A 13676-nucleotide genomic window follows, 5' to 3' on the forward strand; every position below is an offset into this window, starting at 1 on the left:
CCCGGCCCTCCAGCCAGTTCCTAACCCAGCACAGAGTGTAGTGGTCCAATCCACAGGCTGACAGCTTAGCCAGCAGTTTGCTGTGGGGGACGGTGTCAAAGGCCTTGCTGAAGTCTAGGTAGACCACATCCACAGGCCTCCCCACATCCACCAGGCGGGTCACCTGATCATAGAAAGAGATCAGGTTGGAGAGGCAGGATCTGCCCTTCCTGAATCCATGTTGGCTGGACCTGAGCCCTTGGCCATCCTTCAGGTGCGCAGTTATTGCTGCCAGGATAATCTGCTCCATCACTTTCCCTGGCACTGAGGTCAGGCTGACTGGCCTGTAGTTTCCAGGTTCCTCCATCCGACCCTTCTTGTGGATGGGGACCACGTTGGCCAGTTTCCAGTCATCTGGGACCTCACCAGTGAGCCAGGACTGGAGGAAAATGATGGAGAGTGGCCTAGCTAGCACATCCGCCAGCTCTCTCAGCACCCTAGGATGGATCCCATCTGGTCCCATGGACTTGTGGATATCCAAGTGGCTCAGCAGGTCCCGAACTAACTCCTCATGGATTTCCAGGGTATTACTCTGCTCCCCGACCCCAACGCCCAGCTCCGGAGACCACTCGTCCTGAACTCCTGCCTTGCTGTTAAACATTGAGGTAAAGAAGGTGTTCAGGACCTCAGCTTTATCCTCATCCTCAGTAACTGTGTTCCCCTCCAGGTCCACTAGGGAGTTCAGGTTCTTCCTGCCCTTCTTCTTATTGTTAATATATTTATAAAAATGCTTTTTATTATCTTTGACTGAGGTGGCCAGCTTCAGTTCCAGCTGGGCCTTAGCCTCCCTAATTTTATTCCTACATAATCTAACAGCTTCCTTGAACATACCTCGAGAAGCCTTCCCCTCCTTCCAAAGGTGATACAGCCTCCTCTTCCCCCTTAAATCCTCCAGGAGCTGCTTGCTCATCCAGGCTGGTCGCCTTCCCCGCCGGCTTGCCTTCCGGCACATGGGAACCGCCAATTCCTGTGCCTTCAAGAGCTCCTGTTTGAAGTAGGTCCAACCCTCCTGAACCCCTTGGTTCATGAGGGCTGGTACCCAGGGGACTTTGCAGACAAGTTTTTTAAATAGGCTGAAGTTCGCCCTTCGGAAGTCCAAGGTGGAGGTTCTGTTGGTGCTCCTCCCAATCTCCCTGCATAATTTCTGTATCTCGCTGGCCATAAGAAATCAATACATTTTCCATACCATAATCTAACTCTATACATAACCCACATATAAATTGTCCGCACCAAATATTTACCCAGGTAATCCAAAATCAAACCCAAACAATATCTGTAAACCAGAGCCCCAAAAATTGAAAAGAATAATCGCTCCACAAACCACAACACCTTCATGTTTGCTAATTCAGCTAGAAAACACTAAATCAATCAAGTAATAAATTAAACTAATTATCGGCCCTACATTGGGCACCAAGAAAAAAAAAATGTCGTAGGGTTGGGGGAAAGTCCGGGCCATTCCCCCCCTGTGAGTAGAGGGAAGAAAATTGAAGGGAAAGGGAAAAAAAATCCTCACAGCTGAATTAGCAAAGCAGTGGGTGCTGTATATTTACAAAGCAACATAGGATATGCAGGGGCATATACAAAATTTACAATATTTACAATATATACAGAAATATACAACAAAGCACAGAAATGAGAGTTCCCCTCTCTGCTGAGGGGATTCCCCACCTCTGCTCCCCCTTCTCTCTCCCCCTTTCCCCAGAGAGGGTTAGAAAAGAGAGAAAAGAGGAAAAAGTTAGAAGCAGTTATGTGTTAATTAGAAAGCAGTTAATACAGGCCTTGCAGTTTATCAGTTTCAAGGTCAAGCCTTGGTCGAAAGCCCAGAACGCTGTGAGCTGCAAAGCCACCGAAGGAGGGAAGAAAGACTGACCAGAAAAGTGCAGGAATGCCCAAGATACTCTGCTGCACTCCCAGTTCAGAAGGTGCTTCCCCCCAATCTACCAATGAAATTAGTTTAGATCCGTCTTTTTCGTTTACAAACATCCGACCACCATATTCCTTTTCTTAAGGGGACAGCCTCAAACGGTCACAGGTGTGTCTTAAGGCTAACCCCAAAGTAAGAAGAGGAGTTAGACTGGGACAAATTCGCAAAGGAAATTATCCAGGACAACAATGGCAAATTGATTTTACTGAGCTCCCAAGAAAGGGGGGATACTGGTACCTTTTGGTACTCACTGACACCTCCTCTGGTTGGCCAGAAGGATTTCCCTGTCGCACAAACAAAGCACGGGAGGTTACTAAGGCAGTGTTACAAGAGATAATACCTCGTTTTGGGGTACCTGCTGCTATTTCCTCAGACAGGGGACCTCATTTTGTGGCTAAGGTGGTACAACAAGTGAGCAAAATTTTAGGGATTGATTGGCAACTCCACACCCCCTACAATCCACATTCGAGTGGGCAAGTGGAGAAAATGAACCATTTAATCAAAAAACAGATAGTAAAAATTGGACAGGAAGCAAACCTTCCTTGGCCACAAGCATTACCAATTGCCCTGTTGTGAATTCGAACTAAGCAAAGAATAAAGGAAGGGTTGAGCCCATTTGAAATCCTGTTTGGAAGACCTTATGTAGTAGGAACTATGGACCCTTCTGAACCAGGGCAATTTAGAGAGGAAATGTTGAACAAGTATGTTCAGCAAATTTATAAGAACCTGAGCATTGTTAACAAACAGGTGATTGGAACCAATGTGAGAGGGTTAGACAGACCAGTCCATGATGTGGAACCTGGAGATTATTTCTATGTCAGATCTCTTTCAGAGAACCCTCTGGAGCCCAAGTGGACCGGACCATATCAGGTGTTACTGACATCCTTCACAGCCATCAAAATCAAGGAACAAGCTGCTTGGATTCACCACACCAGAGTCAAGAAGACCTCAGTGAAAGAATGGAAACTCGAATCCCAGGGACCCCTGAAGCTCAAGTTGTATCGATAATTGTGATTTGTTTGTTGGTTGTTACTATTGAGGGATGGGAAGGCAATATGTACTTAAATGTTAGTCAAGAATTGGCTTTGCAAACTAATCTCTCTAACTGTTGGATATGCACTGAACTTCCTCGAGGCCAAATGAGGACCCCTTTATTTGGGGTAGCCTCAATGAATTGGACTTGGGGGCCATCAGACTGGGTGAATACATCTGATAGAAACTTCCACAATTGTCAGCATGGGAAAGATAGCTCAGAAAGCCTGGGTCCAAAGTTTGACTTATTAATTGTAGATCCTTCACGAACCCTTTTTGTAGAAAGTAATGAAAGTAGTGAAAATAAGGTAGGATGGCAAAATTTAACAGGGTTGGGCTGCAGCTGGAATTACTCTTCCCCTGGAGAAGTCTGAGGTGCCAATCCATGGGTTCAGGGAAATGGCTGTACCTCTTCTAAAGAAAACAGGCTGGATGTTGTAGGGGCTGGTGTAGCCCTATTAAGTCAAATTAGTTGCTTACTCCCTTATGGATATTGGTGGTTATGTGGGGATGGGCATGCCAGAAAAAGCTTACCCCCAAAATGGACAGGAGTTTGCACTGCAGGCTGCTTAACCCCACAAATCACTGTCCATCATGAGATCCTGCCTAGAGGATATTGGAGAACTCTTTGGAGAAGACACAGAAGGACAGCAAATCCCCTTGTTATATACAATACTGGATATCACAGTTTTGTTTGAGCATTGTTCCCTGCATTAGGCGTGCACTTGCAGCCCGCAAAGCCAATCAGATCCGGGGCTGCATCAGGAGAAGTGTGGCTAGCAGGTCGAGGGAGGTGATCCTCCCCCTCTACTCAGCCCTGGTGAGACCCCACCTGGAGTACTGTGTCCAGTTCTGGAGCCCCTATTACAAGAGGGATGTGGAGGTGCTGGAACGTGTCCAGAGAAGGGCCACAAGGATGATCAGAGGGCTGGAGCACCTCTCCTATGAGGGCAGACTGAAGGAGTTGGGGCTGTTCAGTCTGCAGAAGAGAAGGCTCCGAGGTGACCTAATTGTGGCCTTCCAGTATCTGAAAGGGGCCTACAGGAAGGCTGGGGAAGGACTTCTCAGGATCTCAGGTAGTGATAGGACTAGGGGGAATGGAATGAAGCTGGAGGTGGGGAGATTCAGGCTGGATGTGAGGAGGAGGTTCTTCACCATGAGAGTGGTGAAACCCTGGAATGTGTTGTCCAGGGAGGTGGTCGAGGCCCCGTCCCTGGGGGTGTTTAAGAGCAGGCTGGATGAGGCTCTGTCCAGCCTGCTCTAGTGTGGGGTGTCCCTGCCCATGGCAGGGGGGTTGGAACCAGATGATCCTTGTGGTCCCTTCCAACCCTGAATGAAACTATGAAACTATGAAAAAGCAATAGTAAATATATCAGCTACAATGGAAATCATTGCTAATTCAGCAGCTGATGCGGTGCAGAACCTGCAGGTGGAAGTTAAGTCTGCAAGCAGTGTGTCACTGCAAAACAGGCTGGCTTTGGATATTATTACAGCTGAAATGGGAGGGGTGTGTACCTTGATAAACACCATTTGTTGCACCTATGTAGATAAATCAGGACAAATTAAAACTGATGTACAAAATATATGGGAACAGGGGAAAGTATTATATGAGGTGAGCAAGAATGATACATCATATGGATTATCAGACCTCTGGGAAGAGTTAACCTCATGGATGCCCAATATACTCTGGCTTAAACAGTTGTTGCTGGGAATTGTAATGATTATTTTATTAATAATATTACTGTTAGTTTTGATTAAGATAATTATGTGTACTGGAAAGAGTGGTGTAGAATCCTACCAGAAGTATAAAAATGATAAACTCAGGCATGAGCTGGAAACAGGACATTATTTTAAGAAAATATAGTATAGGAATATACTGTTGGCTGTAAGAAAGGGGGGAATTGATGAACAGAAAATTCTCATTAACAGAATAACACAGTTGATAAGAATTTTCCGCTTGTTAGCTGAAATGCTGGAATGCAGGGAGGGGGAGAGGGGTTGGCAGACAGCCTTTGGATAGATAAGGAATAACAGGATTTTTCAGTGATTCACCTCTGTTAGTCTTGGACAAGATGATCTTTTGTATAAGGTAAAGGACACCTGCATGATATGTATACTTCTGCTATTTTTAGATAGATAATCTTTGTATAGATAGGAAGCATCTGGACCTCTGTCATTATAGATAGATAACTTTTTGTATAAAAGTTTGCCCAAAACTCTCTGAAGTTGCACAGGTCTTTTGAAATTATTCTACTTGTGTCAGGCGTCAGAATAGAAGCATGATACAAGAAGCTTACTGAGTCTCTTGTGTGTCTTTCTCTAAGTCAATATGATCCCAGGTCCCGGGGTAGAACACCTTTTTCAGTTGTAAACAGCGGCTTCCCCCCCCCCCCCCCCCGCCCCTGCTTCCCTGCCCTTGAACTCCTCACCTCAGCGCATCCACATCCCTAAGCTTAACCCTTCAGGAGGCGGCGGCTTCACCACCCCAGCAGATTACGCCGGGAGCGCCAGGCAAGGCCCGTCCAGCGGCTCGTCAGCTCCTGACAGGCTTCGGGAAGGCCATGTCCCAGGCCCTGAGCCTCAGTGGCTGCTCTGGTCCTGCCGCAGGACCAGTGCCGACGCCGCCCGGGCTTCGCCGCTCCCCTCAGCTTGACAAATCAGTGTATCCCCCACCCCAGCTTCCCTGGAAACCGCCCCGCCTGCTGTGAAGCCGGCAGTCGCTGTCCCTCCATTTGCGCGGCGCGTCCCCGGCCATCCTTTGCCCCGGGCCCGACAGGGGAGGTACACTCAAGCACCCTACCACCGCCCCGCTCCCGGGGGACCCCACCAGGCGCTGCCGTCTGCCACCTCCCCCTCAGCGGTCAGCGCGGGGCCCATATAGCGCGCCGGTGCTGTGCTAGAACGTATGCGGCGGGGGCCGCCTCGGCCTGCGCGCGGCGGCGGCACCGCAGCGCCCTCTGGCGGTAATCAACGGCCTCATCGCGGATCGACGAGAGAAAAGGAGAAGGGCCAGTAATGGCGGCCAGTTAGTGGGAGACTGAGTTGAGCAGACGGCGGCAACAGCGACGGAAGGAGCTGGCGTGGTTCCATCTGTGATTCAGTTCAGCGGGCCGGCTTCCTCAGGGGATTTTTTTCTTGCTTCTCTCCCCTTCCCCAAGCCCCCGCCTGTCCGTTCTCCCTCGGCGGCGGCGGCCCCCCCGTGTCCCCCCTTCCCGGGGCCATGGTGAACACCAGGAAGAGCTCTTTGCGCCCCCTGGGCAAAGCGGCGGCCTCTGCGGCCGGAGCTGGCAGCCATTTCATTTCGTCCCGGACCCGCTCTTCCAAAAGGAGCACCAAGGCAGATGCGGCCGGGCTGGAGGAGACAGCGGTAGGGCGGGTAAGGACCAGAGGCGTTCACGGGAGACGGGGAGAGAAACAGGCTCGGGGTGGGGGGCAGCGGTGGCCGTGAGGGCCTTGGCCAGGGAGTCGCTGGGGATAGCGCCGCTGCTGCCGGGGTGTGGGGGGGACGCGGGTACAGGAGCTGGGGAGGGGGAGGTGTTGGTGGTGGTGAATTACCGTGACGGCTGCTGGCTTGAGGCAAAGACGAAGGACGGTGGAGCCGGCAGGGAATGTGGAGTGAGGAGGCACTGTGGAGCTGACGGGGAACCTGGGGTGAGGAGGGACAGTAGAGCCGGCGGGGGAGCTGAGGACACGGTGGGGGTGGCTGCGGAGAGCCGCCCGCCGTGTGTCCCATCTGGGTTTCCTGCTTGGCGGTGAGAAGGCGGCCTCAGCCGGGGCGGCGAAAGGCCCAGGCTGCTGACAGGGGCTGGGGCTGGCGGGGGCATCTGAGGGGTTAATAGGGACACGGGAGGCGAAGTTGGTGCCCTGCCGGTGTCTGCGCTGGGCTGGGGCAGGCAGGACCGGCGCGGCCGCGGCGGCTGGCAGGGGTCCGGCGGCGGTGCGGGGCTCCCCTTGCGGCCGCGCCCGGTGCTGCGCCGGTTGCCAGACAAAAGTTGGGAGTTGCGCCTCCAGCAACTTCACAATCCTCGTTGCCTTTTTTTTTTTTTTTTTTTTTTTTTTTTTTTTTTTTTTCCTTTTCCCCTCCTTTCCCTAAATGACCTCAGATCGTCTGGAGCGGGTGTTCGCGGAGGCTTCAATGGGACAAAGCTGAAAATTGAGATAAGTGCCCCGTTGTTGTGACAGACCCCACTCCCCCAAGCGGGGAGGATGTAATTTTGCCGTCGGGTTTAAGTTGAATGCTTTCTGCAGTCTAATGGCAAGTGAATTCTACAGCCTCATTTAGAAAGTTAACATTTGGTAAATTGTAATTGGAAGAAAGAATTCAAAAGGTTGCTTGCTTGGTTTGTTTATTTTTCCCGTTGTGGTCCCTAAACAGATTTGTTGACAGCTGCTTGTGGTTTATTTATTAAAATTTGTTTTGTTTAAATTCTAGGCAGGACTTCTTTTTTTTTTTTTTTTTTTTTTTTTTTTCCTGGATAAACTTAATTTATTGCTTTTGAGATTTAAACTACTGGTTATAGTTAACCTGATGTGCATTTATGTTTTAAAAGCAGTGTAAATATGAAAGTGAACATTCGGGGTCAAAGCATTTGGAAGTCATGCTAAATGACCATATACTAGCTTCTGCTTGTGGGGAAGTTAATCGGTCGGGTTGAAAAACAGCAGTAGCAGCCAGAGGCGGCTCAGAAGGATGACTCCTGGAGTAGTCAGAAAACCTTTTGCCCCACCTTATTAGTTTTAAAACACTAAAAAACTCTCAACCACTTTCTGTGTGTCTTTTTCAGTTCTTTCATGCTTCACAGTTCTTCCTTTTCTTTCATCTCAATTTTCCTTGTTGCCTGTTTCCTCGTTTAATTTCGTTATGCTCATGAAGCTGCAGCACCACAGCTACAGAAAGCTGTTCTGCTTGTTCTCGTGTGCAGTTTCTCTTTATTTGTATCATGGGTCTTGTGGTTTGTGAGGTAGTTTGGTGTAACCCTTACTTTGTAGGGAGCCTACTGCTAAAAAAGGTAAAATAGATTCATCTTCTTTCAAAACATTTTTAACATATTAATAGTATTTTAATATTACTGATCAGCAAAATGTTTAAATTATGCCATTGTCATGGCATAAGGAGAGGAGATTTTGCAAAATACTGTAATAAAATCTGTAAATACATCTCAGGTTATTGCTCATGCTTTTAAAAGAGAATTTCTTTTGAAAGGTGTATTCTGATGTATGGAAGCAGATTTGTTTCACTTCACAACAAATCCCATCCATTTGAGGTAGATTTCGTTTGTTTGTTCAACAAACATTGCCGAAGATGAGTAGAACTTATTCGGGAGGGTATTGTGTGTTGGTTTGGTTCCCCCCCCCCCCCCCCCCCCCCCTTTTTCTTTTTCTTTTTTCCCCTTTCCTTCTGTGAATTTGTGTTATATATACATGTAGATAATATACAAATATAAATATCTTCCACTGTACTTTAACGTTATCTTTGTACAACTGTTTTTATTCTTCAGATGTAAATATTTATCAGCATTACAGCATTGTCTTGAGCTCCTGAGTTATCTTGAAGTGGTGCCGGAGAAGGATTTCAGTGATTAGAACATGAATAACTATAGCAGTAGGAAGACAAAGCCTTTGCTTTTGGAAATTACTGTTGGGAGGCAGATAGTGAGGCTGTGTTTTGTCTAGAGAACATACTGGGATCATTTTCATGCAGTTGTATGGATTTGTTTTTTATAAAATTGACTGGTACAGCATGTCCTTTTGAAATCTTTGGGGTGACATGTCAGGAAACCAGCCTTGCTACCAGCAGTTAGTCGGGTTAATGGGCAGCTAGAGTTTGGAGCTCTGGCAGAGATGATGTGCTGCTTATCTGCACTGTGACACTTAATTTTCTTCCACAAAGGTTCTGACTTGGACTCTCAGAGAAACGCTTTTCTGTAATTACCTTTCAGAATGTATTTTAAAAGATCATCTATTTGTTCCTCATTAGCAACAGAAACTGAGTTAGTAATCTAATGGCATCCTGTAAGATGCTGATTAGGCCAGACAAGAGGTTAGAAGTTGCCTTCCACATCTTTTATATCTATTTCCTTTTGGCTTTTTCTGGTATACATAAGGATTTATTTTTTTTTTTTTCTTGCATACATTTGCAAGGACAGGCTTGAATCTTGCCTCTTCCAAGAATTTTAAGTTTCTAGGCTTCCAGCTCAATATTATGTTGAGTACATATTAATAGTGTCCATTTTGGTTTCATGTGAATGTGGAAGCAGCACACATTCCGTGGAAATGGGCTATAATAGTATAAATGCTTTTATCTCTGTATTCTCTCTATAGTACTTGCTCATCTTGGAGAAAGCAATGACATCAGTCTTTGAAAAGTAAACTGTTTTCAGTTATTGACTGGTGACAATGCATTTAGTTACTGAGATGAATACATGTGTGTTCACTGACCAGAAGACAGATTAAAATGAACAAAATCCCTCACTAAATGGATCAAGGAGCCAAGAAATTTTTTCTCTGAAATGATGTCATAGCAGAGTGCACAGAGGGTACAGAGAGGAAAAACTAGGCTATGCTTTCTTCCTATCTGCAGGACTGATTTACAGACTAATAGAAATTGAAGCTATCCTTGCATAAATTTCAGTTCTATCTTAATACAGGTTTTTTTTTTTCTTTTTTTTTTTTTTTTTTTTTTTTTGGTATTAAATCATGGGAAGTGTTACGGCTTTATATTAAAGCATTCTGACAAGAAAAGTGTATCAAAATTTTCCAAAGTTTTCAGAAACATAGAACTGTAACACAAGGCTCATCAATCCAGAGGATTTGATTCACATTATGAAAGCATTTAGGATACTGTGATGATAACTGGTAAAGTTTGTACTCTAGATTATCTGATGTTTTCAGATACTGAGTTGTGATTGTGGATTACACTTGGCAATTGAAATTACTTTTCTCGGTCATCTCCAAGCACAAATCAAAAATGTTGATCAAGAAAACTAATGTATTTTTTGTGAAATAAACACTCTTAAATCATGTCAGTATATTAGTTAGACATTTTAGAAATGTATACAAGATTAGCTTAATTTAATTAGCCAAGAAAGCATTAGCAGTGCCTTAAGAGCTACTTGAGGGCACTGTGATAATTGTAACGCATGATGATCCTAGCTAAAAGTAGTGGCTGCCAACATCCTTCCACTTGCTTGGTGGCAACCCAGAGCTCTCCATTGTACTTAATTGCTAATAGGAGCAAACACAGACTTGAGGATTGACATTGAGTGTTGTAGTGTGGAAAGATTAAAAAGCTATGCAGTGTTTTTGTGCTCTGTAATACCAGGATATTTCAGTCTCTTACTGTAATTTGTCAGTCTGTAACAATAAGTATGTTTTTTCTGATTTCTGGGTGATAATGCAGCTTTTGTAGCATGAGCTCATTGTTACGTTATATTCCTTTAAAAAGTTTTTCATGATCAGATACTGAAAACAGAAAATGAACTTCCAAAAAGTGATGATTATTTTTCTTAAAATATTGGCTTTAAACATACCCCTTAGAGCTGTCTCAAAATTAAATTTTCCTTTATGAAAGAACCTGACTCGGGTCAGCATATTTTCTTTGTCGTCTTCAAAGTGTCTTACAGTGTTTGGGTTCTGTGGTTTAGAATAAAGCTATAGATAAAGGTAGAGTTTCCTCTTTATGCTGGGAGAAATTACTCTTGCTGGCGGCCCACATATAAAGCTCTTCAGGAAGAAAAAAAAAGTTCTCAAATATCTATCTTTAAAGAACTACATTGTGTTACTGTTTGAGTTTACAGTAACATCAATAAAGGCACCGAGGCTAACCCTTTTACGGCTCTTTGAAATACACCCTAAAATATAGAGCCTTGTGAAGTTATTCTGAACAATTTCATTTAAAGGAAGATTCCCAAGAAAGCTCATCTTTTCAGTGTGTAATAAAATCTCGGGTTCTTTGTGGTTTAGTGGTCTACTGCTCTTTTGGGACTTAGGAGGAGAAAATCAGTGATCTAAAATGAATAGTACAGTCTGCTCCTTGGTAGTGTGGTATTAATACATCTGTGAGCAGTGGGAAATTGAGCAATTGTTGGAAGCAATCTGTGTCTGTCAAAATACCATACAGTCAGCGTTTGTAACCCTTCCGTGTTTCCAAAGGGATGTCCCAAGTTTGAATTCTTCCTGTGTATCTTGCTGTATCAGTCTGGGCCACTGTCAGTAGTAAGGACACCTCCAAAGGGTACATGGTTTGTTTTGGGAGGCAGTTGCACATCCTGTTGGAAGCTGGCTGTCTTTGCTGTCATGCTGTTACAGGGCCTTAAAAGGAAGTAATCTAAGGACTAATCCAGCAAGTGATTAAGACCTCCAAAGAATACTCAGGAAATGGTGTTGATGTTTGGTGTGCTGCATTGCTTCCTCTGAATATTTGGCTTATACCAAAGTAATATTAGTAAAAGCTGCTTCTCCAACTGCTGTCTCTCAGCTTAAACTTAAAGCAGAAGGCTTAACCCATTGCTGTGAGAGATCCCATGACAGTTTTGCAAGAGTGGCATATGGCTTGGGGTTATGCAAGATAATTAGCTCAGGTAATTACATTCTGATCACCTCCATCCCCCTGCAGCTTCAGATGGATGTGGTATAGTTTTGCACATCCTGCCATAACTTGTTGAGCATTTGCTATACTGTGGAAAAGTTTTCATTCCAGTCTGGTGCTTTAAACTGTCTTGCATAAAACTTGATAAAACCCTTCTCAAATGAAAACATCCAGCAAGTAGATGTCAATGAGCTGAAGCTTTCACAGCTCTTACTTTGTAGCTGTGATAATTTGAAAGGATGCTGATTTTTTTTTATTAGCTGTTTTAGCTGTAATACAGGCTGGATTAATAGCCAGAGGCAAATTTTAGGAGATTCAACAAAGCAAAGTGCTGGGCCCTTCATCTGGGTCAGAACAATTCTGTGTAACACTACAGGCCTGGGGAAAGGTGGATGGAAATGTGCCCAATAGAGAAAGGCCTGGGGGTGTTGATTGATATTCAGCCAAATATGAGCCAGCATGTGCACAGGTGGCCGGGATGGCCAACATCTGGCCTGTATCGGGAATAGTGTAACCATCAGGACCAGGGAAGCAATTTTCCCCCTGTACTCAGCACTGATAAGGCCCCACCTCAAGTATTGTGTTCAGTTTCGGGACACTCACTACGAGAAAGGTTCTGGAGTAGGTCCCAAGAAAGGTAATGAAGCTGGTGAAGGATGTGGATTAAGAGGTCTTGTGAGGAGCATCTGAAAGACCTGTGGTTGTTTGGTCTGGAGAAAAGGAGGCTGAGTGGTAACTTCCAGAAAGGAGATTATAGTGAGATGGGTGTTGGTGTCTTCTTCCTAGTAACAAGTGATAGGATGAAAGGAAATGGCTTCAATGGCATTGGGAGAGGTTTAGATTGGATATTAGAAGAATCTTTGCCACTGAAAGGGTTCCCAAAGACAAATACTTGGGATGGGGTTGAATCTTCATCCCTGGAGGTGTTAAGAAGGTGCAGAGATGTGGTGCTAAGGGACATGGTTTAGTACCAGACTTGGTAGTGCTAGATGATGGTTTGACTTGATCTTCAAGGTCTTTTCCAACCTGAGCATTTCCATGATTCTAATGTATTGTTTGTGGGTAATATCAGTCATGAACCCACTTACTACAGACAGAGGTGACAATACTTTCTCAGCCTATTTATTTATAAATATTTTTTGTATTCTTCATGCTTTGCTGTTTTTTTCTAAACATTTTTTCTGTCTCAGTTCTGAAATCTTGTCTTTAGTGCTGTTGTTGGGATTTTTGTGGTTTATTTTAACCCTTAACTCAGCTTTAAAGTGTTCAAGTGTCATTTTGTATTTATATTTGCTTGGACTCTTTTCTTGAATACATTTTAATTCTTGCTTGGTAGTTATTAAAACAGGCCACTTTTAAACCAGTTGTAAAACTAATCTGTTAATTTCTTGAAGCTTTTTAATTTTCTACTGCTGACTGTGTGTAATAGCTTCAACTCCACTTGAACTAGGTATAAAAGAGGTAGCAGTCTCAAGCTGCACTAGGGGAAGTTTAGGCTTGAGGTGAGGAGAAAGTTCTTCACGGAGAGAGTCATTCGTCATTGGAATGGGCTTCCCAGTGAGGTGGTGGAATCACCATCCCTGGAGGTGTTGAAGAGGGGATTGGACGTGGCACTTGGTGCCATGGTCTAGTCATGAGGTCTGTGGTGACAGGTTGGACTCGATCTTTGGGGTCTCTTCCAGCCTTGGTGATACTGTAATTAATATCAGGTCTTCTAAAACTTCCTTAGCTTTAGTACTCGTACCAGAAACACAGAACTTAAGAGCTTGTCCAAGTTCTGTAGTTTTTGTAGCCAGTTCTGAATTTTGTGGTTTCAGCTTTATGCTTCTAATAGTGTATGTTAGTGAATCAACAAATATAACTTTGATGGAACATTTGTGTCCGGTTGCACTTGGAGCAGAACTTCAGTTTTGGCATTTTCACAATGTGGGAAATAGGCTTTTTGCTATTCTGCAGCCTCCAGTTAGTTGCTTCATTTCCAATGGATAAGTAGTTGAGCCAAGCTATTTGAATAACCTGAAATGAAGTGGCTCTTTCTATGGGTGTGGAAGAGATTTGCACTGAAATTTGTTGCCATGCTTCATCAGTCTCTCA

At 44.8% G+C, this 13676-nt stretch overlaps 1 protein-coding gene and 1 pseudogene across 2 annotated transcripts in view; both read left to right on the forward strand.

The window, feature by feature from the left end:
- Positions 1-2250: 2250 nt before the first annotated feature.
- Positions 2251-4611, forward strand: LOC137443492 (uncharacterized; annotated as a pseudogene).
- A 1472-nt stretch (positions 4612-6083) lies between these two features.
- The window catches only part of ATAD2B (ATPase family AAA domain containing 2B), a 111690-nt gene continuing 104097 nt past the window's right edge, over positions 6084-13676 (forward strand). For both annotated transcript variants that reach the window (XM_068143142.1, XM_068143143.1), the window contains exon 1: positions 6084-6371. In XM_068143142.1, coding sequence (XP_067999243.1) covers positions 6216-6371 — 156 coding nt within the window. In that variant the 5' untranslated portion in view covers positions 6084-6215. The remainder of the gene's footprint in view (positions 6372-13676) is intronic.

Source organism: Melanerpes formicivorus, unplaced genomic scaffold, assembly GCF_026170545.1.
Source record: "Melanerpes formicivorus ecotype bairdi unplaced genomic scaffold, bMelFor1.0.p_v2 SCAF_9, whole genome shotgun sequence".
Lineage (NCBI taxonomy): Eukaryota > Metazoa > Chordata > Aves > Piciformes > Picidae > Melanerpes > Melanerpes formicivorus.